Below are 27,477 nucleotides of genomic sequence, written 5' to 3'. Positions count from 1 at the left end.
TAACTGACCTACCGTCCGTTATCCTCTTACAATACTGAAGTCTGCGTTCAAAACAATCGAAGTTCCTCTGGTATAATGGCTGTAACTACTGGAGGCTGTCTATGTGGCGCATGCGCCTACTCATATGAAGGCAATCCCGCTGTTAGAGTATGTTGAGCCCTAGTATTCCCGGACACATGTCTCTCGTCTAATACCATTCAGGCTCTCTGTTACTGCGGCCCTTGTCGTAAAATATCCGGAGGAACGAACACTGTCAATGTTGGGGTCCCCGAGGCCAATTTTTCTGTCACTAAAGGGCACCCTAAATCATACGCAATGCAGCATCAGTGGGGATTTACACTGTCGATATTCTTTTGCCCTGAGTGCGCAACTGTGATGTGGAAAACAGCAACAGACGCAGGATTGCAAGGAATGAAGATCGTTCAGGCGGGGACGGTGTCGGATGTGTCTCAGCTAAATGAGAAAATCGATGCGGAGTTTTATTCGCCAGAGAGGCCGTCATGGTTAGCTCCTGTCGAAAATGCAGACCAGAGGGAGCAGTTCTGAATTCTAGCGAGAAGAACTGACAATAACTCTAAGCTAGGCCATATTAGCTTACCTCAAATTCATACTTCCTCCTAGAGGGGGCCAGAGAAACGCGTCTAAGCGAAACGAAAAGAAAAGTGTATTCACATTGTGAAATACATCATCGGGCCAAATGGTATAGTTATAGTTCCACATTGATACTTAGTGCTTGTAACCATAGTAAACTTGAATTTGGTAGATGTCTTAGAAACAAAGATATCAAACTGACAAAGACGGACATCAGACAGACAAAGACAGATATTAGACAAAGCACTCAGTCTGCCAACATCTAGCAGCTTCTGGGAAGATCTGAGAAAACAGTTTTAAGGAAATCCAGCTGTGCCGACATGTTCTCTTCAAATTCGTTGCCGAAGTACAAATCAAAATGCTCCGAATTTTTATGACGGCCAATGTCTTTGGTTCGCAGGCAGAGGCAAAAGCTTCAAGCTGCGAGGAAGTGGACACGGTGGCGTCCTTTTCTGCAACTACCATTAGAAGCGGCGTGGGGGAAATTCGATGGATGAATGCCTGCGGCTCGAAGATAGAAATGTTGAAAACGGATTGCAAAGTCACTTCCTTCTCCCATGGCTGCTCACGTCGAGCTAGTTCTTTCAAGTAAGGGGCCACATCAGGCTTTCCCATTAAGGCTCCCGAGTCGCCTCTCTCAGCAAACTCAGGTGTCTCCGCAATGACCTTGGTCATTGCGGGAGGGTGACCAGACTTGATACTTTTCCGGTCGGCGTACATGGCAGGAAAATAAGTCTGTAGAAAAGGGCCAATGGACTCGCCAGACACAAACGGAACCTGCACCACAACCGCGGCGATACGTTTGTCGAAAGCTGCAGCAAGGATACCAATGCCACCGCCCATGCTGCTACCCCAAAACACGATCTTGGTCGGTTCCACTTCCGGTAGTGAAGCCACATAATCAAAGGCATCAGCGTAGTCTAGTGCTTGCCTTGTAGGATCGGTTTCGTTGCGCGGAAAACCATCGCTTGAACCCCAGCTGCGGTGGTCATATATGAGCACTGCATATCCCGCGTCACGGAAACGCACAGCAAAGTCGGGGAGGAATTGCTCCTTGAGACCAGAAAACTACAAAAAACAATGTATTAGCCAAATTAACTTCGGAGGCAGGAACATTGAAGGAGAGGAATACCCCATGGGTCATGATAATGCACGGGATCTTTACAGCTCCAATAGGTGCATAGAACAATCCTCGTAACGTGACTCCGTCGACAGTACGAAACTCAACATCTCTTTGGACAGTTTGGGGAGGAGCCGTCTTAAGAAGTAGACAATAGTATAAGATTTTGTTGTAGTCAATAGTAGTAACACCTTCATGCGAATTGAGGCCACTTTATATGTGGTGGCTGCCGGCATTCTCCTTTGTTTTCGTAACAACGGCTATATCGGATAGACTCCATCCAAGCCCCAGGAATCACCTAGATTCCTCATCGGAGTTAAGCTGTTTATCAAAGCGCGAGATCCGTCCCAACGATTTACTCAACTATAACTCCACGAGCCATGGGGTCAAATACGTCATATTTTATGCTATTATGAAGTGGATACTAAGTATGAAATATGTCCACTGTAGTAATACGATCCGAAGTGCCTAGGGAATCCTAAACTAAGTAATCAGGTTACCGTGTAAACGCGATATTAGCCTAAGACTGTTTATGGGTGCTTTCCAAAGTCGGTCGAAGGTCGAATGTCAAAGCCGTATCAGTATCGTGGAATAGATGCCACATTCAACAGACCGACGGCCTTGACTTCCAGTTGTTGGGAGTAAACTGTGGTAGACAATATAATGAGGCTGGACTTATTTCACCTAGAGCTCGCAGGTACCTCATTGGATGGAATGATGCCTACCCACAAGCCGGAAGACAACCCACAAGCTGGAACAAAACCCACAAGCTGGAACAAAACCCACAACATCTGCCTGCCTTAGCTCAGTTATCTTCATATATTGCGCAACATGTCAGGCTTGTTAAGTAATTTAGCCGGATCCCGGTTTGAGTGTGAAACATGCGGGAAAACATACTCGAGTCGGAGTCATCTACGTCGTCACGAAACCACTCGTACAACACCCGCCTCCTTCTCTTGTCCGTGCACTAATTTTTGGCAGATACAGACTATCCTGCAATAACTTGCCCGTCCTGCTCTAAGACATTTGCCAGGAGGTAAGCTTCTCTACCATGATCTATTTCATCATTTCCTTAACCGAGGATAGGGATGTGGCTCGTCGGCATATGCAAAACTGTGGCAAGAGTGCTCAAGAATTCTATATACCAACTAAACAACGCGGGAAGAAACCCCATGCATGTAGCAATTGTGCACAGAAGAGGGTTTCATGTGACTCAGCTACACCATGCTCGCGATGCATGTCTCGCCGCCAGCAGTGCTCGTATCAGCAAATCAATGCCCGGGTATCGCCTACACGCACGACAGACGGGACCAGGCCGACCGGGATAACTTGGCTCCTGGATTTCACTGATCCATCTGCCTTTGGAACCTCTGAATCACTTGCAAGAGAGGTCTTTGTTGACAGTGAACTTTGCGACATGCTATGCCTCTCGATGTTAGGCTGGCCGGAGCCGACATTAGAGAACGAAGCCTCATGTGTAGCTTCGCTACCAGAGCTTTTCCCCGGCACCACTATGGAACTTTCAGAGGACTATCCATTGAAAACCATAAGCTCACCATTGCTCAGTAAGCAGGTCGAGGAGTTGGTTGTTCAACTATCGAAGACGCATCAAGTCATGGTATTACGTAACGCTACAAATGTGCCGGACTTTGATATCTCTCTAGCAAAGTCCGTCTTTACCGTTCCTAATCTCGAGTACTTTCTTGGCGTCTATGCCTATTCAATCAGGTCATATCATCCTATTCTTCATGTCCCGACCTTTCGCTATGAGCAAGTTTCGCTCCCTCTTTTACTGGCTATATTCCTCTTAGGGGCCCTTTTTTCTGCACCTATGGACCATGCCGTCTCAGCCCGCCATTTCTTCCACATTTCGGAGGAGTTTATCTTTGATCACCCAAATTTCAGACAGCTGCTCCTCGGAAGAAATACTCCTAAAGACCCGACAATCGAGTCTGTAGAGATTCTGCAGGCTGCCTTGACTATTCTCATCATCCAGAGTGGCATAAACGATCAGTTAACTCGTCGTCGAATTCGAGTGGAGAAGAATCCCCTTTTAAGTGCTGCGGTCCGATTGTCTGGCGTTCTCCGGATCAAGCATCGAATCTCCATAACTGATTACACTGCCAAGGATTGGACCCTATTTATTCAATACGAAACCTGCATCCGGTAACTGAGTTCAAAATCCGTCTACTGTTCTTAACTAATCAGAGACGCAGTCTAGCACATTGGACTCAGGTCTATGCTAGCCTTATGGCAGGCGCTCTCAACTGCAATCCACTAATTTCCGTGTCTGAAATGACTGGTGATATGCCATGCCGAGAGCAGTTCTTTGAAGCAGAGACAGCTCAAAAGTTTGAGCAATTATTGTCGTTAGAACCTACTGAGATTCAGTCTCAAGTATTAGCAGATTTTGTTTTCCTTCTGCTCTCAGATGCCTGCCCAGGACCAGAGGATAAATCTTTTAGCCGGATGACACCCAATGATTTGTTCATTGTTATTAGTGGTAAGGCACTGCCAATTCATACAGCTCGAGCCGACGCTTATACTGTATTTAGCTTTAGGTTTGATTGTGTCAGTTGCGAAGGCAAATTGCCTCACTTCCACATTTTCCAACGTCCTACACCGTGCTTGTCGGCGATGGAAAACACTTTGGGATATAGCGGTGGCAAAAGCTGAAGCGGATCCTACCACTCAGCGTGGATTCGCAAAGTATGCAATAGAACTATGGTGGTTTGCACTAGTAATCATAAGGGTAGCTCGTTCTGGGGATCGGACATCTGATTATATGAGCGGCATGACGGTCGACTCTTTAACAATGGTTAATAAGTTTCTATATCGATACAGAGGCTTGGAAAATTTAGCAGAAGAATTATAATAGCAAATTGCCTGCTCACCGCTACTACTACATACGTATGTCACGAATTTTTATACACCCCCGACAGTAATGTTCTGAGATGCTCCTAACTAGGGGGTGTTTTCCTTCATTTCACCTAATCTCAAATACCATCGACTGAAGTCTGAGCCTGACCGAAGCAACACCCCCTCCTCTCGCTGATTTAGATGATTTCAAAAAGCTGCTTACCGGCGTCTTTGTTTGGACCGTCCTTTCCCCCTGCCTTTACCCCCTACATGTCACCAGTAGTACGTGGACGTACTCTTCTTTGACTAGTTTACAGATGATTATCAATTATCTCCAAGCTAATTTAGTTTGAGATAGTTACAGACACGATAGTGAACAATCCACCACCGAAACCAGGGTTACCACGCACAGTCATTCTCCACGCATAGAACTGACGAGCAGCCCAGAATACAACAGATCAGACTATAGAATAAAGGATCTATAAATAAAAAAACCAACAAGTTGAACTCGCGGTAGAATCTTCCAATTCTCTTCCAAAATCAAAAAGGAACAGAAAAAAACACAACAGACTCACCAACAGAGTATTGACTTCGCTCCATCGTATTTGAGCAGCATCCAAGCCTCCAGCCTCCAGTCCCAGCCCTGAACCAATCACCTAGGTATCCACTCTTCCGCGCGTCCCGTCTTTATCGGTTCGAGGTCTCCCTTCTACTCTTTCCTACTTCCTCTTCAGGTCCCCCTTCTCTCTTCCCCGACGTCTAGTACATCATACAAATGCTACATGCTACATCCTACATACCATACTCACCTACATCTACGGACGAGCTATGGTACTCATGTCTACAACCATGAACTCTGAGAATGCAAGCACCTCCAGTTCCGACAAATTACTGTCTATCAGACAAGTGGAAGGAATGATTGCCGATGGACATTCAATCATTATACTAGGCCACAAAGTCCTTAATCTCGATGCGTGGATCAAGTATCACCCCGGAGGCAATATGTCAATCCAGCATATGATTGGAAAGGATGCCACCAGCGAAGTCACCGTGTCAGAATAGAACTCACTGCTCATAATTAAAGTTTTTATGCTGACTAGGGCTGGACAGATTCCACTCGGAAGAAACACGTAATAAAATGACTCGATTCTAAATTGGGAGTGTTCAGGGACACTGGGAGGACTTCGTTCCCCCTATCCAAGGAGGCCAATTTCGACATCACGCTGAATTAGATGCCAAGGAATGGAATAACAAAGGCGCCGGCCCTGTGTCACCATGCATCCCAGCCGAGATGGAGGTCAAGCGCCAAGCCCACGTAAATCCCATATTGCAACCAATCCCAGATTCGAGCAGCCAGAATGAACTCGCCTTTCTCGACAGTCTGTCAAAGGAAGAAATTGTACTTAATACCAGCAAGTACCCTGCACTAGATACGGACACCCAGCATGAGATTACCAAGAAATATCGCCGTCTCCACAACCAAATTTGGGCCGAGGGATTGTACAACTGCAACTATACCGCTTATGCCTGGGAGTTTTTCCGTTGCTCATTGCTGTTTGGTCTTACGCTATTTTTCCTTCACGCTGGGTGGTACTGCATGAGTGCCATGTGGCTTGGCTGGTTCTGGTCGCAGCTGGTTTTCGTTGCCCACGATGCCGGTCATATGGGTATCTCACACAGCTTCACAATTGATAGCATGATTGGCATGATTATCGCTGCCCCGATTGGGGGGCTTTCGCTTGGTTGGTGGAAGCATACGCACAATGTACACCACATTGTGACCAATGCCCCGGAACACGACCCTGATAACCAACACCTGCCTTTTTTTGCGGTGAATCACCGATTTCTTAGCAATCTGTTTTCGACTTATCATGGTCGATTTATGTCTTATGATGCCCTGAGCAAGCTTTTGGTCCCCTACCAGGCCTTTCTCTACTACCCGGTGTTGATGTTCGGCCGTTTCAACCTGTATGTTCAGTCATGGATTTTTCTTATCCAGGGCCAAGGGCCCCAGAAGGGTGCTGCATGGTGGCATCGGTGGTTTGAACTCGCGGGCAATTTGTTTTTCTGGTACTGGTTTGGTTATTTTGTCGTCTGCAAATCTATTCCCTCGGGCTGGGACCGATTCGCCTTGGTTATGGTCAGCCACATGGTTACCATGCCGCTGCATGTGCAGTTCACCTTATCTCACTTCGCCATGTCTACCGCTGATCTTGGCCCCACTGAATCATTTCCTCAAAAGATGCTGCGCACTACCATGGACATTGACTGTCCTGAATGGCTCGACTTTTTCCACGGAGGTCTTCAATTCCAGGCCATTCACCATTTGTTCCCGAGGATCCCGCGACATAATTTACGGAGAACCCAAAAGCCGGTGCTACAATTCTGCAAAGACGTCGGTATTCCTTATGCGCTGTATGGATTTGTAGGTGGCAATAAAAAGGTCCTAGGAAGCTTAGCCGAGGTGAGCCGGCAGGCGGCTATTCTAGCCGATTGCCAACGAACTATCTCCCAAAGGGGCGATCTTATCTACGGCCACTGATTTCATTTCCGCGGCCGTCGTGGATAGAATCTCGGTGAACCTGCATTGGGCGAGATCTTATACAGTATTAGATGTTAACACATTCGGTTCCTGTACTCAAATCAAACGAAGCAGTCTCTTCATTCAAGTTTATTGCGTGTAAATATAAAACTGGTATAGTTCCAGACGATACCTATTTCACACCTGCCATACACAAACCGAATAAAAGGAAACCCAAAAAAGGAACTGATCACTAGTTTTCGAGTCGACCAAACAAGTCATCTCTCTGCGCTCATCGTTTTAACCAGCCCAAAGAGTTAACTTGAAACTTGGGCTCTTCATTCTCTACTCTGTGTAACATACATGATGAGCGGGAGAAATGTAAAATCCCGAAACGCAATGGTGCCGTGCGAGCCAAAGACCCCGAGAAAGAGTTCAATTGGCGAGGGCCGACGGTCCTTGCCCATTCGTATTTTCTGGAACTGCAGATGATGAACATCGACATCGACGACCTTCCGGAGTCAAGTGGTGTGCAATGGGTGGCGACCAACTCAAATCAGCGGTAAGGTCGTAATCCCGAATAGGATACATGTATAGGAAAGGACTATGTCTCTGATGCGCTGTGGCACGTTTGGATGGGGCAGAAACTGGGTTAAATAAAATGTGGGGCTCAAGCCCTAACTAACGTATTTCACAAGCGAGCCGCCCACACAAGCGAGCCGCCCACCCCAACCAACCTACTAATTTCAATCATATATATGTCAACCATAACTCCATTAAATTGAATATACTAAAATAAATCTATCTAGCTGGGCATCTATTAAATCTATGCTCAGTTGATCTGCACCCACTACACCTTGGTGTAGCCCGCGTACGTGGTTCTAAAGCCGGTTCTTCATGTATGCCGGCACCGGCATGGGGTGCTTCATCTGCTTCCACTAGCTCAGGAATCAATTGAGAAGCTTCTTGTACTAAGAGGCCTTCTTCTGTAGGTATCTGCCTCCGGGATCTAGTACGCTTTTGCTTCTGCTTCTCGTTGGCGGCGCGTAATTCCTTGTTTTCTTTAGCGAGTAAGATAGCACCTTGCATTGTAAGACGGAAGCCTTTCACAAGCTGGTTTAATGCACGATCTGACGGGCTAGGCGGGCTTCGAGATCTTGTACGAAGTAAAGCTTTAATTGATGAAGCTTGTCGACGTAGGTCTTTCTCTGTAAAAGGGGTTTTTGGGGTAAAATTCCGGCTTGATTCACTACCCCGGCTGGTAGGGGGGGTCGGGGTTCGGAGCCGGATATTGAGCTTTGAAATCACTCGGTCGGGTCCAAATGGTACTAAACCGGCTGCTGCGAAGCTATTTTTAATCGTCTCCGATTTAAAAGCTTCAATTCGTGCGTGGGGGTATGCTTCGAGGAAGTCAAGTTTATCAATATAGTTGATCCTATTCCGCATCTTGATTTCAACCATCCGACCGTACGTACGTTTTAACACCGCAAAACAACCAATATCAAGAGGTTGTAAAAGATGAGATGAATGAGCTGGCATACAGATTGGTATCACCTTATTTTGCTCACAAAGTTCATCAAATTTAGGTGTTAAATGACTTCCGTGGCCGTCAAGTATTAAGAGCCGGTATACCCCCTTCGTACGTATAGTACTAGGAATAAAGAGCTTTTCAAGCCAACGAAGGCTAATTTCATCGGAAGTCCAGCCATTAGGACTAACTTCAAGACGCCAATCCTCCGGGAGGCCGTCGAACCATGATTCAATAAAGACTTTGCCTTTAAAGATTATACACGGAGGAAGCACCCATCCAGAAGCATTTATACATTCAATTGTAGTCACCCATTCACGATTTCCAGGTTGTAAAACCGGCCTCCGACCGTAGTATTCACTCCTCGTAATAACCTTTGTAGTTGCAGTTAATCCCATTGCGAAGCCGGTCTCGTCAAAGTTATAGATATCGTCGGAATCGATTCCATATTGAAGGATTGTCTTTTGAACCAGATTAAACCACTCCATAATGATTTTAGGATCTTCACATTTCGCACGCTCGTAGTTATACCGTTTCGAGAATTGGGAGGAGAGGAGAGGACGCCTTTTAACAAAGTTCGTAACCCAATTTTGGCCGACCGAAAGAACCGGGGTAGTTCCACGCTTTTGAAGAAGAAGATCGGCCATTTCTCGTACCATAGAGGGCCGGGGGGCTGCTCCACGTAGATCCATAGAGAGAATCCATTTTTCAAGAGAATCCTCTTCAATTTGGGTCAATTTAAATGAATTAGCGCGTGTAGTACTTCGTTGAGTACAGCCGGATAGGCGGTCGCGTAAGGTTGTACGTGGTATATCAAAGCGGCGTGCTATTTCACGAATTGAAGAGATTTCTCGATTCTTAAAAGCCTGGATAGCTAGTAAGATCCTACCCTCTTGCTCTATTGAATCTTTAGAGCTTCGGGATCGAATTGGTGGCATGGTAGGTGGTTGAATTGACTAAGTGCTAATCTATGGACGCGTTTTGGTTGGGGTGGGCGGCTCGCTTGTGTGGGCGGCTCGCTTGTGAAATACGTTAGTAGCTACGCGCTGACAGATCGATCCAGATGACCTTACTGCCGATAATTCTCGGGGACGGTATGGATGCAGCGGGAGCTCATTTATGAAGATATATTGGCTGTCTTTGACAGACCAAGGCAGTACTGACGAATATCCGTGATGTCCATGCCCTCCCGCTCCGTACCGCGCGTGGGGGAGTCAGGAACACACAGATACCTTTCAGATCGCGGGAGCAAGCAAACAACTCAATGGCCAAATCTAAAAGAGACAGGCGGTAAACAATAGAATATATCACGTGTAATGCCGAGAAAGAGCGGAGAAAACTTCACCCTTCGAATCATGTCCTCCGTCACTAATGTATTGTCGAATCTCAGCATCGGCCAGCTCCCTGAGAATGGGAGAATCACCGCCCAGTGGGGATGGACTGTTAGACACCAATCCATAGCATTGAGCGTTGAGGACCTCAGCATCAGCTGCACACCCCAATGCCCACAATTGTAGGTATATATAGGATCCTCGTGCGTGTACAGTATCTGTCACCTGCCGCCACGCGGCAATCTGCGCCTGGTTGTAGATACCAGGTACATTTGTGAACCCTGCCTGCGGAGAAATGGAAGTCGCTTCAGTAATGATCAAAGTACTGGGAACATCTGCTCGCTGCTCATAATATTCTTTGACCATAGGAAGAGGGACATGTGCACCGTCCGCTCGGAAACGGGTCATAGGCGCCATTACCATGCGATGGGACAGGTACATACGCCCAAGGTTTATTGTATCGAAGAGTTTAGATGTAGTCATTGTGCTGTGTTAGACGTGGCCGACGAATGGCTCCACGATCGACTCGAGACTCCAGGGGCTGGTGGCACGTGAAGGTTGCAAGCACTGAGTATGTGTTCGTCTTTCTTTCCCTTTCCGTTATTCTTCCGGTTGTAGAACGATACCGTATGCGTTAACTTATATAACCGGCAGTTGCGAATATTTGCAGCGACATTCATCGGCAGTTGCTACTAAGTCCCGAGTACTCCGGGATGCTGCCGCCTCGTCAGCTTGATCACTATCAGCTAATATGACGCTCACCGGGAGTATCCATCGCATCCGCTTAAGCATGCGCTTGCACAGAAGCACCAATTAGAAGTAAGCCTAGAATGATTCGGCCATTATGCCCGGTAAGCTCGGGTTCTGTAAGTCGAAGTTACCCCGGTTATGAGAAAAGAACTTCCCGCCCAACAGGCAAAACTGGGAGGAAAGGGCTATGCATCATTTTACATTTTGCCACGATGTCACCCACCTCTGTTTCAAATTGTGAATTACTCAATTTACGGAAAATGCCTCATTACTAATCACTGGTCTATGTAATTTCGGGCATGTGTTGTGTTTCTCGGTCTTAGGGTAGTCTATGCAGGTTACAGACCACCATATAGAGATCAAAGTGGTGAAAGGAACGAAACGAGCAAGAATTACGGCGGTCCGCTCCTTTCAGTCAGACTGAAAAGGCCGTAGTAACTCAACTCTCCAAATCCTGATAGGAATGTCTTCGGGTTGAAGCCCGCTTAAAGTCGCTCAAATCATACTGAACAACTACCGCTTGCATATGCTATCAATGCTATACGATGTACAACTGGGTGGAAATGTCAATGACTTCTATTGTACCCAAGGACAATACTAGTAAGATATCCACTCTCTCTGTCTCTCTATGCAAAGTCGCCACATCGCGGAGCTCGCGGTCTCTGAACTTTGTTCATTCGCCGAAAGCCTCACCCATACATCACCACTCAAACTCCGCCCACTACCCACCAAGCCGTGCATATATATAGTTGCTTTTCTCATTATCAGAAAGACATATTCCAATTCTTTATATAGTTATCACAACTAGCATATCGTCACTCCTAGCCGCCAAAATGGTCCTCACTGGAAGCTGCATGTGTGGTAAAATCAAGTACCAGGCCGATGGTATGCAAAATATCTCAACTACACCATTATAAAGTGCTAATCTCCTTGGTCATTTACAGCTGAGCCTGCCGTTAAAGCGGTCTGTCATTGTCTCAACTGCCAGAAGGTAAGCATAGAGAATCAACTGCCCAATCAACTGCCCTCCCTCGGAGTCAAATACTAACTGTGCTGTGTAGTTCAGCGGGTCTGCATTCACTACCAACTTTATCATCCCACGATCTTCCTTTAAGATCCTGTCTGGTAAGTGATATGCGCGTCATCTATGCAATCATTTAGTCAATTGGATTGACTTTACCATAGGTACCCCGAAATCTGGCGAGTATATGGCGGACTCGGGATATACATACCATACATTTTTCTGCGGGGACTGTGGATCCTCCCTCTACGGTCAACCTGACTCACTGCCAGAGATGATGTCTATCAAGGCCGGTTCACTCGACGACGGCGCAGCAAGGTTGGAGGGCGGAAAAATTGACGCGGAGGCATTCGTACAAAGACGCGTGGCTTATCTCGAGCCTCTTGAGGGTGCAAGCCAAGTCATCGGTATGATTCAGGCCTAATGTCATGATACGCCAGATTTTGCAGAGTTGCATTAGTTGATCTCCATATCAAACTATGTTAAGGCAGGTAGGATGTTACCAGGCCGTTTCACACTTTGTTGGTATCTAGGCGAGATTAAACAGTCAGGATCGGGAAAATTAAATACTATTCTTTACATAACAGAAGACTATATAACAGACCAATGAAAGCTGGTGGTCCTCATTTGGCCGAATATCCTCAAAGTTATCGTTAATCCAAGTTCGACAATGTTGCAGCCTCGGTATTGACTGTCTCCTTAAATCCTGGTCCACACAATAGAGCCCCTTCTAGAGTATCCGGAAAAACTGTATTTTATATAGTCTATCAACCAGCCACCCTCACTTCAAAAAAAAAAAAGAAAGACATTCCCAGAATATATGTTTTTTGAGTACTATTAAGATCCAACTTTCCACTGATGGGAGGAAGGATAACTCAAGAAGAAATCACAGGTGAGTTAAAAAAAAAGATCAAAAGGAGGGATGAAAAGGTTGAGCATTGATGGAGCGCCTGTAGTCATACGCAACTAGTTAGACTGCAACAGGTTAATTGAATTTTGATTGATTGATTAGTTGGCTGAGCATTTTTGTGAAGTCTAGATATTACTGTAAGTGACAATATCAAATATATAGTATAGGATGCACGGGTGGTGCGCTGTAGTCGAATAGCTCCTTCATATCCTGTTTCTTAGTTGCTAGTCTTGTTGAGGTAGAGAGAAGGGCCAAAATCCGACTAAATCTCCTTTGAACTAAGCTTCTCTCCACGTTAGGCGGATATTTTATAGCATTTTAGTACCATTCAATCTCTCATCCCCGCATTTACGATAGCGAAAGCGCAGAGTTGTTACATAAATATCAAAATTGGCGTGCGTATATTACATCGATTCATCTTACTCTTCCCACAGACAGCAACTTGTCCTATCGAGCGGCACGCAAAAACTTATGAAACACTCATGAATTCTGATTAGCTAATCACAAAGATAGAGAGAGGAAGGCTGACATTATATTGACATAGAGGATAGTACAATGCGTGGACAGGTACTAACACAGCTATTCCAATAGCATTACTTAAATACACGGATTTTTTTCCCTTCCAAGGTTCTATAATCTAGAACAGCGAGATGGGTGGGGTACAAATATCCGACTCGCCAAAATTAAGCATTATGCCAAGTTATTGAAGGCCAAAAACAGGAGAGCCAAAAACAGGAGATTAAGAGAGTAAAAAGCGAAAGATTGGAGGAACTGCTAGAATTGACGAACAAGGTACCCAGAAAAAAAACCCCACACAAGCCAAAACGCAATGGGCAATTAACATGGAGAGAAAGTGGGTGACAGACAAGAAATGATTGAAGGGAAAAATGAAATAAAACTATGGATGTGGCCTGTAATATCAAGCGTGTATGATTTCTGGGTCTTAGATGAGATGAAAACGAATGTGGATGTGAATGATCGGACAATATGAGATGCAAAGGAAGTGCTTTTGCAGGGCTGGAACGCAGCGTGCTATGATGTTTTGCGAGCGCAATGTTGAGAAATGAAAGACGATAGTTCGCTGACAGTATTTGAGAGGGATATGCTGCATGGTGAGATCGAGAGGAGATCAAGGAAATGGGTCGTGAAATAACTTATTTGCGGTTAGGAACAGAGTCCAGAACGCGCGACATCTTCTTTGCACGAGATGGGTCTTCAACAACCATGCCACGGCGCATTAGCGTGCTCTGCACAGTCTCAACGACTTTGTTGAAAGATGAAGCAGCCCCACGCTCCTGTTTGAAGCGGACCAAGCTGAGGTTGGCTTGGTGGCCGTGCTCAAGGACAGTGTAAAATTCAGCAGTGAACTCAACCTCTCGAAGATGGAGGACTAAAGGATGATTAGTATAAGGGTTAAATCGGATGAGATGAGTGACTTACAATTTGCTTCGCCGACACGACCATGAACAATGCTGTTGGCCTTGTCCAGATACACATCCTCCATACCGAAATCCCGCCACTCACGAAGGAGCTTATATAGTTCCTTGCGTCCCTTGACCTTCGATGTGTTCAGCGCAATAACTTGAGTAGCAGGCTTGATGTGGAAAACCCGGGCAAACCAGTTGTAGTTGGCGATTGAGCGACGCTTCTGGCTGAATGGGTTTGGCGGAGCGTCAGCTTCAGTCGAACTGTCGGTATCTGCGAACCCCTTGCACATCAGGGAAGAATGACGATTATCCTGTGTTGGCGTGGTTTGGATGTCTTTCTCCTGGTCTATCAATTGGTTAGAATGTTGGACAGAATTTGCGGAGGTTACACTCACTAGTAAAAGGTTCTTCTATATTTTGGGTGGACCTTTTTGTCAAGAGCTTCTTGAAAAACCCACCGCCAAAGCGATCCATAGATGTCTTTCGTCTTGGCACTCGCTCTGTGTTCTCTGCTTTGGGAAAAGAAGCGGGCTCGATGGTAATGGGATTGTGCACAGTCGTTCCTCCACTGGGCATAATGAGGTGGGTGTCCTTAGGTGGTAGAGCAGGGGGACTATTAGAGCCCTGAGCGCGATGCTTAAACCATGACCATTTCTTTCCTTCAGGAGTAGGGGATGTTGATTTCTTAGGGGACAGAGGAACTTCTTCAATGGGAGCCAGGCCACTAGGTTGACCAGCACGTCGAGAACCAATGGAAAAGTTCCGATCGCCACCCATAGAGTCACCCATAGCAAATTCATCAACATGTGGTGAAGCGAACTTGCTATAGTTCTTCTTCCGAATGGTCAGGGGCTTAACCTCCTCCATGGAGGGAAGTGAGCTGTGGGGAACCATCCGAATAGTTGCCTTAGCATCACCGCCCTGGGAGGTAGTGAGCGACGTCCGTGGCTTTTTCTGAGGTCGAGGGCTGGTTTCACTAGGTGCGCGGACAGGGCTTGCGCAATTCTCATTGGTAATATGAAGGAAGGGCTCATCCGGTGAAGTGACGAAAGGATCTTGCAAAGATGCTACATCCAGCTCTCTCTGTGTACCATTCTTGACCTGGTGTTCTTCAATCAAGCGAGTGAGATGAGTAATTACACCGGAAAGATAATTACCAACGTTGTCCTTTCGGCCACGGCTGTGCTCAATAAGCTTTTGACGTGTCTCGGTAAGCTCCTTGATATTGTAGGATCGAGATGACTCCTTGCCAGTGTTAGATACCGGGATTGTCGGAGTAGGATTAACTTGTTCGGGGCTTGCCATTGAGACTGGCGTCGCCGGTGTTTCGTATCCAGATCTACCGCTCGTGGTTCGAATGGTTCTAACAGAGCTTCCATTGAATGCCTCCTCGCAGATCTGGCTGAGCTCATGGGAGACTTTTCGGCTGTCCTCCCTCCATGTGTAGTCTGTTTCACGAACTTTTCTGACTTGCCCTAGGTTCTTGACCTTCGGACCATTCATTCGGACCACGGTTGGCTGGGCTGGTAGGGGCGGGCTGCTTGGCATGCCCGGAGGATCGAGGCCATCTGCCATAAGTTGCAAGCTGCAGGTGCTCGGTGACCGCTTAATCTCATTTTGCGGAATTGGTACAGCAATCTTTCTCTTCTTTGATTTGGCAGATCCATGAGATCGGTTGCGAGCGTGGTGGAAGGAAACATTGCGCCGATAGCTCATGGAGTGTGTCGACAACCCAGGAGCCCGGGAGCTAGAATGAGGTACCTTGGAAGAGACGAAAGACTTCATAGAGCTGGGCCCGTGCTTACGCTTCTGGAGGACAGTGAATGGTGATTCATCTGGCCCATCCGATCCCTCTGGCTCTTGCTCCTCCGCAATGGAAGGCGGAGGGTTCACTCTTGGCGACGACAGAATAGCTTGAGATTGCTCTGGCGACTCTCGATGGACAGTAATATTAGCATATTGTGCTTCCGACGATGTGCTACCGTGGTTGGGTGACCGGTATGGGTCATAGCTTGCTGTGGTACCGGAGGACATCGGTTCCTTGAAGGAACTGAGCCGACGAGGGAACTCTTTGACAGATGGGAACTGGGCGCGACGCTTGGAGTTACCTTGACCCGTCTGGCTGCGCCCTCGACGAACTCTACCACCTGGGCGGGAGATGTGGTGATAGTCACTAGCTGAGTACTCTAGAGGCTGTCCTTGGTAGTTCTCAAGCTGCTCATCACGAAATTTTGCCAAGGCGTTGTAGAACATCCGCTCATGGGTCGGTCTGGTGGCGGTCTGTTAGCGTAATGCGAGTCGTTCTGAAAATTAGCAGGCGGTACTTACTCGATACATAGAAGCCTTTGAATTAGGTCCTCGGCCTTAACATCATGCCATAAAGTCTGCAAATTGCGAAGGATATCGAGATCAATGTCCTGCTGACAGGACAGGGTTTGGCCGCAGTCCTTCACGGACAGGGCAGGAGGAGGACCGACGTAGTGATCAACCATGGCATTGTGAAGCTTTTCATATTTAGTTAACAATGGATGCAACCAAATGTTCTGCATGGATATCCGGTCCTCCGGGCGCTTTTGGAGGATACGCTGGATGAGATCGGCTGCTTCGTCGCTCAACTCGGGTGGAATTATGTAGTCCCCTTTCTTCACGAGCCGCAGGGTGCTTCCTAAATCACCTCCATCAAAAGGCAAGTAACCAGTCAAAAGGGCATACAGTATGATACCACAGCTCCACATATCAGCTCTGTCGCCACGATATTTCCTGCCATAAATGATTTCCGGTGCTGCATAATGAGGGCTACCACATGAAGTGTTCAGCCAGTGGCCTGCGGGTTGCAGTGCAGCCATACCAAAATCAGCAAGTTTCACATTATGATTCGCATCAAGCAAGATATTTTCGGGCTTCAAATCGCGATGACAGATATTGAAACGATGACAGTAGCCAAGGGCCGCAATGATCTGTCGGAATAGTCGCACGGCCTCTTCTTCCGGCAGTGGGCCATTGTTAGACACATAGTCGAACAACTCTCCACCTTCGACGTGTTCAAGGACAAGGTACCTAGCGACTAGGTTAGTTTATCTTCAGTTCCGAAGGTGGTGGGGACGAACAATTCTCCACGGTTTTCCCAGACATCATAGAGACTGATCACATTCGGATGTTCAATCAACTTCATGATGACCACTTCGCGTTCAATCCCACAGGGCATTTGTCGGGTCGCTGAATTGGTAGGGAAGTTTCCCATATTCCGGTCCATTGCCGCGATGCTCTCACTCTGAACCATAGCAGCTGACTTTTTTGAAACGATCTTGATAGCGGCCGTATGTCCGGTGACAGCATGTTTGGCTAGTCTAACCCTTCCAGTGGCCCCCTTCCCCAGTGTCCGTCCCAGCTGCCATGGTCCCACGTGTGTTTTTCTTTTCCCTTTGGTTGACAGGAGAGATGCCGCAGACATGATGGAGTTTCGGGCTGAGTCGGGCTGCAGGTCGGTAGCCACAGGTAGACGCTCATTTTCTTTGTTTCTTTGTGGGGTTGGGGTCATAGGAAAAGAAATCCGGTCAGGACTCTTCAGGTGCTCAGATTCCTCGATCCTCGGGCGCGGTGTCTCAACATTAGGCGACTTTGAGTGGTTGATTCGACTCGATACATCTCTCAAGGGCTGACGCCTCCGCTGAGGGTCATTGCCGTCCGACATTATCTGGTCCATGGGGGAGGTGGTCCAAGGCGTATTGGCGTATGTTTCCAAGTTTCCTTAAAATCGAGTGATTAGTTCTCAATCTGGACCCCATTAGCTGACCCTTCACTGTCAAAAATATCAGTAGCCAACCCACAGAAGATGAAATCAAATGCAAAAAGGGAAACCCCTTCCCAGTGTCAATAAAAAGAAGGTATGTGTAAAGATCGGCTCCAGACTTTTCTGGGAAAGAAAGAAGAGGAGAAATTAAAGAGTGACAAGGACTGATCAACACCACATGATAGACGGAGATGCAACGGGCAAAAAAGAAAGAAAAAAGAGAGAAGACCTCAAGAGACAAACCACAACTGACTGAAATCAAGATAAAAACACAAGACTGAGGGGAAAATATTGGAACTACCAATGTTCATGAAGGACAAGAGGTTGGCATGCATACTTCGGCTGGCCTGGAATGAGAGATACCTTCCTTCCCATCGGAATGTGCTTAGCATCCTCTATTGTTGTTTACTCTCTACGATGTACCTGTTAGACTCTATGTAGGCATGTTTGCCTGTTTATTGAGGGAATTGACCTATCGGCGTGACGAGGCAGAACCGTCCAAAGTTCCATGCCACTATTCACAATTCCCACCTCTCTCCCAGCACTGGCGCCTACATGAATCATTTCGTTTTTCCGTTTCTTTTTAACTTTCAGTTATTCCAGGTCCTGTCCTGTCCTAAATATATGTACATATTAACCGGTTTAAACTCGTGCAATTCTTTATTACCAACATCAATTGCGATCGAGGGGGAAGGTGGCATTCCCCCAAAGAAGGGGGGATAATAACAAATCAACTATCAACTCCAGGCCCACTCGCCACTTTATTTGTACAGGGGCCCTACCTAAGTATCTCTGTTGAGCATTCCATGCCCGTAAGCTTTTCATGTTCTAATATCCGGTTCTTGAGGTGAAATTAAGAATCCAATATCGCTCTTACTTGAAATTCATATCCACCATAGAGCTCTATAGTAATGGTGCATCACATCCTCAGGTCTAATTCAACTATTCAAATACATGACTATCCATCGTAATATCACCAATGCTGCTCACTAATAAGTACATCGTTCACGTTAACCTCATCTGCAAACCATCGTCCCTCGCCATTACCTTCAGGTCCGATCAGGACGTCATTTCCACTCATCATACGTTTACGCATCTTTCCGGCCTCATCAAAAGTCCAATCTTCCAATCCATAACACCTCTTCCAACGCATTCCATCTTCCACGTCCTGAAACTCATACCAAAACTGCACAGCAATGCGATCATCCTGGAAAGCGAAAAGCTCCTTCCGAAGTCGATAACCATGCTCACGTTTCCATTTCGCTTCCAAGAACGCCACGATTGACTCTGTCCCGGTAAAGAACGAGTCTCGAACACGCCAGATACATGTTGGGGTGTATGCCTGAGCGACTCGGGCAGGATCCCTAATCGTAGATGGTCAGAGCGGGCGATGGATTCACTACGTCATCTAATTTTGAAACTCAAAATAGCAACATTCATCTGAAGCACGCAAGATAGACCCTTCCCAGTTGAGGTATACTTGCATGTGTCCAGGACAATCCGCACAGACAAATAATACAAGTCGGCAAGAATGCAAGGGATGAAACTTTCAATGCCCTTTTTTCGAACACATGGTCTGCCAAGGGCCATAGAGATAAGAAACCGGACACGTACTTTGTATTCCACAGATCCTGCGCTGCTTTGACTTTCTGCTGTGCAGTCTCTTCGGTAAATGGCGGTTTGAGATCTGCCATGGAGGAAATATATGGAATCAAGTTTGTTTTTCGTTCGAATTGGTGAGGTTGAGAAGCTTAACCCCTTCCAAGCCGGACCCGCCTGACGCCACGTAGACAGCTTTAGTCATCTCCATAGAAGGCTGTACAGAAGTACAACGTCGTGGCTTTGTCTACTACATGAAGATCTGCTAAGGTTGTATGTGAAGATAATTGTATAAATAACTTTATAAACCAAATTTGGTTATAAGCAAAAATTATACGGTAATTTTACAAGCAAATTCCTGACCATATAACCGGCAGGCAAATATTATACTAAATCTTGCACTCTGAAATATATATAAACTTAACTCATTGTATCAAATATAGGTCTGTTCAATGAATAAATCGATTTATTTTAACTACTCATGCTTCAAACGTAGGATATCCACTGGACTGTTTTTATAATTCACGTTGGGGTTAGCAGATGTGAGAACTATATATTTGCCCCTACCGTAACAACAAGCCATCTCACCACTATGTCCAAAAATATTATAAATCTTGAACTAGATATTTGTTGAGGGTAGAAGCAATAAGTGCATATTATATACATGAATAATAGCCTAGACAGGTATTGTTTGATAACTGGTGACCTTATTTGTGATCGTTGAAGCTCTCTGTGTAGCACCAAGCCACAACAAGAACCAAGTTTGAACCACAATCCACAAAGGAGGAGCTTTTACCTTTTGGATCTATTGTGACTCTCTAACTGATGGCAGTCAATCCTTTATTGACGGAATTGATAGAAACAGGATTATGTATTGAGTTCCTCCATGGGTGTTGTCACCAAGTTCGGGGCTTTTGAGCTTACCAGAGGAGAAAATAAGAATGTCTTTGCGGATTTTCATGCTGTGAATTACGGTGGTTTTTATCGTAGAGGATCAATCGTGTTTCGATACGGCGATCATCTCTTGATAGTCATGACAGCCCCTTTGATTTCATTATAATGCCCCTAGGATGGGAGAGTGATGTGTCAAAAGAGTAGATGGGGAAAGGCAAGGCGGACCAAGTCGATGAACCATTCGTGATTATTGACAAAAAGGACGAGGAAGAAGTTGTACCTTAAGTATCTAGGTCACTGGGTGCCTGCTTTCTGGATTTTGAGGCTTTCTTGTGCAATGAAACTCTTTTTCCCCGAGTATAAATTGCCTGTTGTCCCCGAAGTTTACTATTACTTCATGCTAGTTCTGACCTTCTTCATAGCATGTAGTGAGTATAAAATACTGACAATATTGTATATATAGTCGATCTACATGATATCATAGCACAGAAGGGAATGGAAACCAAGTGGAAACTGATGATCTAGGGAGCGTTTATATTTGGAACAAAGATAGGGATTGTTCTCAATAATTAGGATTGTACATTCCTTACACAGAACTCTTTGTCTCATACAAGGCAAAGTTCAGGACGAAAGAAAACGGACTTCAATGTTATTCATTTCATTGAGGTCCACAGCTCTTTTGGAAATTCTACAACTATATAGGCTTTCTTCCAACCCCATATTCTATCACAGCCTTCTCCACCCAAGGCCAGTATCGCGAGTACTTACCCCAGAGCTCTACCATTTTCAACAAACCCATAATCCATCATGTGCAAAATGCGATATAAATGGTACCGTGGCCACTGCGGTATCAGTGGTTGTGGGCATATAGAAGCAGTGTGGATCGAGCGCTGTAAAGAAGCGAATGCCCGTGAGAGACGAGTACCTTGCCCTAATCCACGTCCCATCCTCCGTATCACCGAAGCTTTTGCGATGGGTCTTTGTCGTCCCTGTCTTGGTTGGGGCGTGTTAATTCCGGGAGCTCCCGAATTGGTCAACCCAGAGCGGGTCGATAGGCCTCGTCGGCAGCATCACAGTATTGACTCATTGACTTCATAGCTCGACTTCTAGCGACTAAAATGATTGATAAATAAGATGCAGCTGCCTTACTCTTGAAGAACAAACTAGATTTAAGTTGAATTTTGAAAGTTTGTATGTTTAGAAATAGTCCGATTGTACATCGTAGGTCTCGGTCGATGTCGAGGAGTCCAAGTCTGTTTCAGGGACCGGGAATTATTGGGTAATGATGAATATATCGAACTGTTGTTTTGGTCCTTGATGAAACCCCTTCACAGCTTAGACAAGGGTTGGGGTGAATTCTCCGGCACTTTCTGAACCTGCACTGCAGTTTGACCGCTCGCTGGCTCTAGGAGATCTACGACCAATGGCCCCACCAAAGACATCTTGGAGGTTGGTACCAAATCTGCCGATAGCAGTATAACCGAGGAGGATGTTTGTGGCACGCATTCGGCGAAGGAATTTGAGTTGATGCTGGTATAGCGAGAAAGGGGTATGGCCAAGGGGTCGGGGCCATGCAACTGGCTAATTTCAGATGAATCGCTATCCCTAGCCCCCGCTTCGATAACGACGAGCGACGAAGGATAAAACCCGGCATTCCTTGTGCGGATACCAGCGTTCTTTTTCCCCGCCAATGTGCTCACGTAGGCTATTTGGTCGACTTGTTGTCCCAGGAAAAATCGCACCCCTGCATCTTGTGCTGCACGATAGACCTATATTTCAACCGCATAGTCGTTAGTAGTTATTCTATTTTCCCTATTTCCCCCCCCCCCTTTTTTTTAAAAAAAAAGGAAAAAGGAAAATAAATGACTTTTAGGGGTACACTACATTTGTCAAATCTCCGAAAGGGATATAGTCATCTTTTGCGAACACCGAGACATTTGTGTAGCCTCGTAGAGAAAGATGCAGTGCTACCGAGAGGCCCAAGGCGCCAGCGCCGACGACAATAATCGAATCTGATGTGGAAACGCCCATAATGAAAGAAAATAAAAGTGCATTTGCTTATTTGTGGGTTATTGAGCTGATATAGTATTTCCCCCGCATCCACCCCCCAAAACAGTTATAATATGCGGAGTTGGAGAAGGGTTCCCCCAAGATAAGAGCTGAGGGGAAAACCTTTGATCGGGTGGACTCCCGGTGGTTTCTCCAATTCTATGTTTTCTAGAACTTGTATATTTATATATATAATTACTATCTGTCTCCTGTTTAAACTATGGATTGTATACTTACTTTGAACCTCGAGATTTTTAACCAAATCCATAAAGGTGCTGTGGACTCGAACATTCATTATAGCGATGTATCCAGCTATGGGGTACTTGAAGCAGAAGAAATAATCCAAATAAACATAGTTTTTGGAGAAAAAGTACTCTCACTCTTGGCCTTGAAATATCCTGGAAGTCAAGAAACTCATGGAGCTCATATGTGTTGTAAGTCGGATTCGATTCAAGCGGGGTATGGATTCTCCACACTCGGATGCATCCCCGATCTGCTTCAAAATTCAGAACTTGTTGCCTTCTGGTTTCGCTTCCTTTGAATAATCTACTTGTTTACTTGATTTGAACGTTAAATCATGGATACCCAAAACGGAACCCTTTGCATCCTAGGTTGTGGTAAGTGCGGAAACCCATAGGCAAAATACATTGACTAATACTTCTAGGAAACCTGGGCATTGCCATCCTAGACGGTTTGGTCAATGCACCAGCGGAAAAATCCAAAGATCTACCATTTACTCGATATATTGCATGCGTGCGCAGTGAAAACTCAGAGAAGAGATTGTCCGAGCGATTCGCCGAGGCCCTGGACAAAATACGCATTTCTCGCGGCAACAATGTACAAGCCGTACAAAACGCCGATGTCATTATTCTAGGCGCAGACCCCGCTGATATTGAGACCGTCCTGACGCAACAGGGGCTCCGCGACGCCTTGACCGACAAGCTTATCATCAGCATTGCCGCCGGCTGGACAAGACAAAAGCTCGAAGCTACAGTCTACGGCAGCGCGACCACTACCGATAACACAGCTGGCAGAGCCTGGGTGGTGCGCACATTGCCGAACATCGCAGCCCAAGTGTCTCAGTCACTTACGGCTATTGAAACATCGGAGCCTGCATTGCCCAGACAGTACCTCCAGATAACGACATCGATCTTCGAGCAAATTGGCAAGGCAGTACACGTTGATCCGAAGTTGATGAATGCTACTACCGCTGTCGGAGGCTCAACGCCCGCTTTCTTTGCTGTGATCTGCGATGCAATGATTGATGCCGCGGTGGCAGTTGGTATGCCACGGGACCTGGCTCACACCATGATCTTTCAGTCAATGCAAGGGACGGCAACCATGCTTCAGAGTGGCATCCACCCTGCCCTATTGAAGGATCAAGGAACATCCCCCGAGGGTTGCACGATTGGCGGGTTGATGGTCATGGAAGAGGCTGGTGTGCGTGGCCATGTTGGACGGGCGCTTCGGGAATCTGTTACTTTGGCTCGTTTGATGGAGACAACACCTCATGTTAATGATACAAGACATTGATCTGCTATTTGGGGAGTAAGCTGAGGGCAGCCTTCAATACCGTGCACATATTAAGCATTGTATCCAATAAGAAAAGAAACATTGTATTTGAAATCGCAATCCAGCAAATTTCGGCCCATCACAGATCTCCGTGAAGATACCAAGAGTATGCTCCCTGAAAAATTCACTAATTCCGTCCTCCCGGTAGCGCTTCAAAGCATTATGGAATATAAACCTTAGAACCTTCCAAATTAGATGTCGGTGATGACTCCTGACTTCTGACATCGGAGAATGTGACCGAATAACCACAGCCACTATAGCAAAAGAAAATTGACGGTTTCACCCTTCTCTATTCGTTGCAGCATCTGGTAATCCAAACTCTGTATGCAAATCTTCTGTGAGCTCCAGTTGCTTAATAGGTATACACAGAAGCAACCCGATACCACCAAACGGGATGGAAATCCACCAAACCCATCTCAAACTATCTTGATAAACACTGAGCACTTCCGCCATAAGGTTCGGAGTATTGTGCAAAGTCCGCATCAGCCCTTCGCTGGCCATGGCATATGCACCGCCATTAGCAAGCTTTGCGCGCAAAGACACATCACTGACGCGATACAACAGCTCCTGGACACGTGCGTTGAAGATAGTGGTTGGAGCAACAATACCCCATATGCAACCAAAGCTGCGCATAAATGCCCAGGTGGAGGTTGCAGTGGCCACGTCGGACTCGGCCAGAGATGCCTGAATCGGAGGTAGGGTACTAGAGAAGATCATGCCAGAACCAGCGCCGAAGAGTATCTGGAAGCCAGCCCAATCACGAGCAGGGGAATGGCCATCCAGGAGCGAGAAGAGGCCACTGGCGGTAGTGAGGAATATATACCCTAGGAAGTGGAAGATGCGGTATTTGCCAGTCATGGCGATGATAACTCCCGTGATGATGCCAAAAGGCGCAATTGCGGCAGTGATAGGAAGCACGTATAGCCCGGATTCCGTGGCAGTCGAGCCACGCATAGCCTGGAAGTAGACTGGCAGGAAATATCCGACCCAATATAGCAGGACAGACTGAATGAAAGCAATCCACAGTGCGCATGTCCCGGTTCCACTTGAGAACAGCCGGAGGGGAATCGAGGGCTCGGCACATAATCGTGACACCTGATGACCGTAGAAGAGAAACAGCCCCCCGATCCCTAGGATAAGAGGTAAGAGAACTCGCCACGAAGACCAGGCATACGTTGTTCCAGCCCAAGTCAAGGCGAGCAAAATTGAGATAATGGCAGTTGTAAGGATGGAATTACCAACGAGGTCCACACGCTTGAGCTGGTGCCACACGGTGCTATTGGTACGCGGGTGTGTGACTCGAAGGAACAGCACTAGCAGTAGAAGTGACACGGCACAAAGCGGTAGGTTGATGTAGAAGACCCAACGCCACGAGACATACTGGGCGAACGCGCCGCCTAAAACGGGGCCGATCACCGTTCCAACTGCCCACACGGCTGCCATGAGCGCGACATATTTACCTCGCTGGCGGAGGGGAACTAGGTCACAAATGACGATGTCCACGAGTGTGTTGATACCACCGCCACCAATGCCTTGGATTGTTCGTCCTGCAATAAGAAGTCCAGTGTTATTCGCACCACCGGCCATACCACTCCCCAAGGCAAATATGACAACCGAGATGATCAACATCCATCTCCGACCGAAGATGTTTGCGGTCTGACCAAACAGCGGCAGGACAACCGTCGATGATAGAATGTATGAATTTGTAATCCACATGTATAGCTCGCCGGCATTAACATCGAGGGCGATTGTGGGAAGGGCGGTTGAGAGAATGGATGTATCGAGGGCCGAAAGGAAAGTCGTCATGCATAGTGCTGGGAACACAGCCCAAAAGCGCCATGTCTTCTTTGGGATGAGACGATCACTATTAGATTGCGTTGGTGCTTCTCCGTGCTCTTGATGTTGTTCTTCTGCTGGTGCGCGAAGAGGCTGTTGCACATCAGGTTCGGTAGCCAGCGATGGCTTTTCCATGGCTTTTCCCTTGATGGTAAATCTACATCTGCCATGATATTAATATGTTGTGAAAACACAATGACATCAGGGCGTGATAAGATATTAGTATGGAGCTAGCACTTGAATTCCGAAACCCGCTCCCCAAACCCGATCCACGGGAGATTGCCGTTAATCTTTTTTCCAAAACAAGTTAGACGCACGTGGCATTCGGGCCCAGGGGCGATCTGCCAACGCTATTCTGCCTGACAGAATGACTAGCGGCACTAGGTCACCAATGATACCCCAGGACTAGCAGTCAGTATGGGTCTCAACAAGATGGCATCAGCGAGAGTACGAAAGTAGTGCAGGTACGGATTACGGAGATTTTGCTAATATTTGCTCGAAAGACTACGGCAGATTAACCCGAGATGTTGCCAATGCCCCCCTATCACATCAAAATTTGGCTGAACTTGTTAAAATCGCCTTCCTATTGTAATCTGCTTATCTATTTCCTAATGCATAGCACCTACGGAACTTCTTATGATAGATGACTAGTTACCGCCTCTGCTCTGATAGTTGACACGGATTTGAGGAGTATATCTGATTGGTGTTGGAGAGCTCTGTGTTTTTGGCCCATCTACATGTAGTATAAAATGTCCTGAATTGTTTGCTAACAAGTTATATAGAACATAAATCTGCATAGTATAATGTAATTCCAGTGCTTAGGAAAACCCCCGGATAAAAGCCCGATAGTAGCTATGGCCCATGGGATTAACACCGTGCTTATGAACGAAAACTCGGCCCGCAGCCACAAATCTGCAAATTTCAATATTGGTGATACAAGCACAGCTCAGGGATTTGGTCTTGCTAAACCTATCACGGATGCATGGACTACAGTTATCACAGCCGCAGACAGAGTGACATTTGAGACAGACTTTATCCTTAAGGATGGTGTCATCTGTATCTGTATCAGTCATGCGGTCCCAATATGGAGTTGAACGAGGAGTTTGCTCTACAAAGTAGACCTGGGAACAGGGAGAAATGAACCGGATTTCCAAGATTTTAGTAATGTTCAACTAGCACTTGAGACTCCAGGTCTTTTGGATACTGTGTAATTCCGAGAGAAATCAACAAGCGATATAGTACTTCGCGTCGATAACGTTGAGATTTAGCTCCCGAGGTTACTAACATGTATTTTTTTTAATTTTTAATATTAACTACTAATTATACTACTTATTAATAGGAATAAACCCAAAACTATTTAATACTACCCCTCGCTATAAACCAAATAGTTATTATTATAGGGTAGTTCTATATAACTTATATAGGTTACGTCGTTCTATATATTTATACTATTTACAGTCCTATTAGAGTCCTGTCAAAGTCCTATAGGAGCGGACTAGTATATCACTCCTATCTCTTAGCACTCCTATAGGGCTAAATGATAGGAGTTGGCAAGGTCTATAACTACCTAGCTAGATAGATGATTTTAGTGTATTTAATTTAATGGCGTTTTGGTTGAGATATGCGTATTTTAATTAGTAAGTTAGGTGGGTGGCCAGCCCGGTGGTATAGCCAGCTCG

The 27,477-nt window shown here is 46.3% G+C and overlaps 12 protein-coding genes across 12 annotated transcripts; 6 read left to right on the top strand and 6 right to left on the bottom strand.

Annotated features, from left to right (window-relative positions):
• Positions 1–75: 75 nt before the first annotated feature.
• N7537_004306 (GFA family protein) lies at positions 76–546 on the top strand (the record flags this gene model as incomplete). The annotated part of the gene is made up of 2 exons (XM_056895363.1): positions 76–147; positions 202–546. 2 exons carry the CDS (start codon positions 76–78, stop codon positions 544–546), a joined length of 417 nt encoding a protein of 138 aa, XP_056755111.1.
• A 279-nt stretch (positions 547–825) lies between these two features.
• Positions 826–1,849, bottom strand: N7537_004305 (alpha/beta hydrolase; the record flags this gene model as incomplete). The annotated part of the gene is made up of 2 exons (XM_056895362.1): positions 826–1,659; positions 1,724–1,849. Coding segments are annotated over 2 exons (960 nt in total), but the record flags the coding sequence as incomplete, so codon positions are not given.
• A 1,099-nt stretch (positions 1,850–2,948) lies between these two features.
• N7537_004304 (Transcription factor) lies at positions 2,949–3,881 on the top strand (the record flags this gene model as incomplete). Its single annotated transcript, XM_056895361.1, has 1 exon — positions 2,949–3,881. The coding sequence occupies one exon, from the start codon at positions 2,949–2,951 to the stop codon at positions 3,879–3,881; it is 933 nt and encodes a 310-aa protein (XP_056755109.1).
• Positions 3,882–5,419: 1,538 nt separating this feature from the next.
• N7537_004303 (fatty acid desaturase) lies at positions 5,420–7,112 on the top strand (the record flags this gene model as incomplete). Its single annotated transcript, XM_056895360.1, has 2 exons — positions 5,420–5,622; positions 5,732–7,112. The coding sequence occupies 2 exons, from the start codon at positions 5,420–5,422 to the stop codon at positions 7,110–7,112; spliced, it is 1,584 nt and encodes a 527-aa protein (XP_056755108.1).
• A 2,814-nt stretch (positions 7,113–9,926) lies between these two features.
• N7537_004302 (Chanoclavine-I aldehyde reductase fgaOx3) lies at positions 9,927–10,433 on the bottom strand (the record flags this gene model as incomplete). Its single annotated transcript, XM_056895359.1, has 1 exon — positions 9,927–10,433. One exon carries the CDS (start codon positions 10,431–10,433, stop codon positions 9,927–9,929), a length of 507 nt encoding a protein of 168 aa, XP_056755107.1.
• Positions 10,434–11,491: 1,058 nt separating this feature from the next.
• Positions 11,492–12,127, top strand: N7537_004301 (GFA family protein; the record flags this gene model as incomplete). Its single annotated transcript, XM_056895358.1, has 4 exons — positions 11,492–11,585; positions 11,645–11,691; positions 11,762–11,825; positions 11,886–12,127. Coding segments are annotated over exons 1-4 (405 nt in total), but the record flags the coding sequence as incomplete, so codon positions are not given.
• Positions 12,128–13,785: 1,658 nt separating this feature from the next.
• On the bottom strand, positions 13,786–17,761 carry N7537_004300 (serine/threonine-protein kinase; the record flags this gene model as incomplete). The annotated part of the gene is made up of 5 exons (XM_056895357.1): positions 13,786–14,021; positions 14,072–14,404; positions 14,454–16,327; positions 16,387–17,115; positions 17,166–17,761. 5 exons carry the CDS (start codon positions 17,759–17,761, stop codon positions 13,786–13,788), a joined length of 3,768 nt encoding a protein of 1,255 aa, XP_056755105.1.
• Positions 17,762–18,821: 1,060 nt separating this feature from the next.
• On the bottom strand, positions 18,822–19,542 carry N7537_004299 (nuclear transport factor 2 family protein; the record flags this gene model as incomplete). The annotated part of the gene is made up of 2 exons (XM_056895356.1): positions 18,822–19,212; positions 19,463–19,542. The coding sequence occupies 2 exons, from the start codon at positions 19,540–19,542 to the stop codon at positions 18,822–18,824; spliced, it is 471 nt and encodes a 156-aa protein (XP_056755104.1).
• A 2,127-nt stretch (positions 19,543–21,669) lies between these two features.
• Positions 21,670–22,372, bottom strand: N7537_004298 (FAD-dependent oxidoreductase; the record flags this gene model as incomplete). Its single annotated transcript, XM_056895355.1, has 2 exons — positions 21,670–22,110; positions 22,223–22,372. The coding sequence occupies 2 exons, from the start codon at positions 22,370–22,372 to the stop codon at positions 21,670–21,672; spliced, it is 591 nt and encodes a 196-aa protein (XP_056755103.1).
• A 595-nt stretch (positions 22,373–22,967) lies between these two features.
• N7537_004297 (pyrroline-5-carboxylate reductase family protein) lies at positions 22,968–23,923 on the top strand (the record flags this gene model as incomplete). The annotated part of the gene is made up of 2 exons (XM_056895354.1): positions 22,968–23,007; positions 23,055–23,923. 2 exons carry the CDS (start codon positions 22,968–22,970, stop codon positions 23,921–23,923), a joined length of 909 nt encoding a protein of 302 aa, XP_056755102.1.
• A 318-nt stretch (positions 23,924–24,241) lies between these two features.
• On the bottom strand, positions 24,242–25,933 carry N7537_004296 (MDR family MFS transporter; the record flags this gene model as incomplete). The annotated part of the gene is made up of 1 exon (XM_056895353.1): positions 24,242–25,933. One exon carries the CDS (start codon positions 25,931–25,933, stop codon positions 24,242–24,244), a length of 1,692 nt encoding a protein of 563 aa, XP_056755101.1.
• Positions 25,934–26,652: 719 nt separating this feature from the next.
• On the top strand, positions 26,653–26,892 carry N7537_004295 (uncharacterized protein; the record flags this gene model as incomplete). Its single annotated transcript, XM_056895352.1, has 1 exon — positions 26,653–26,892. The coding sequence occupies one exon, from the start codon at positions 26,653–26,655 to the stop codon at positions 26,890–26,892; it is 240 nt and encodes a 79-aa protein (XP_056755100.1).
• Positions 26,893–27,477: the final 585 nt, after the last annotated feature.

This window comes from Penicillium hordei, assembly GCF_028827395.1.
Source record: "Penicillium hordei strain IBT 12815 chromosome Unknown utg000002l_segment0_segment0, whole genome shotgun sequence".
In the NCBI taxonomy this organism is placed as follows: domain Eukaryota; kingdom Fungi; phylum Ascomycota; class Eurotiomycetes; order Eurotiales; family Aspergillaceae; genus Penicillium; species Penicillium hordei.
This window is presented reverse-complemented; position numbering and strand designations above follow the sequence as displayed.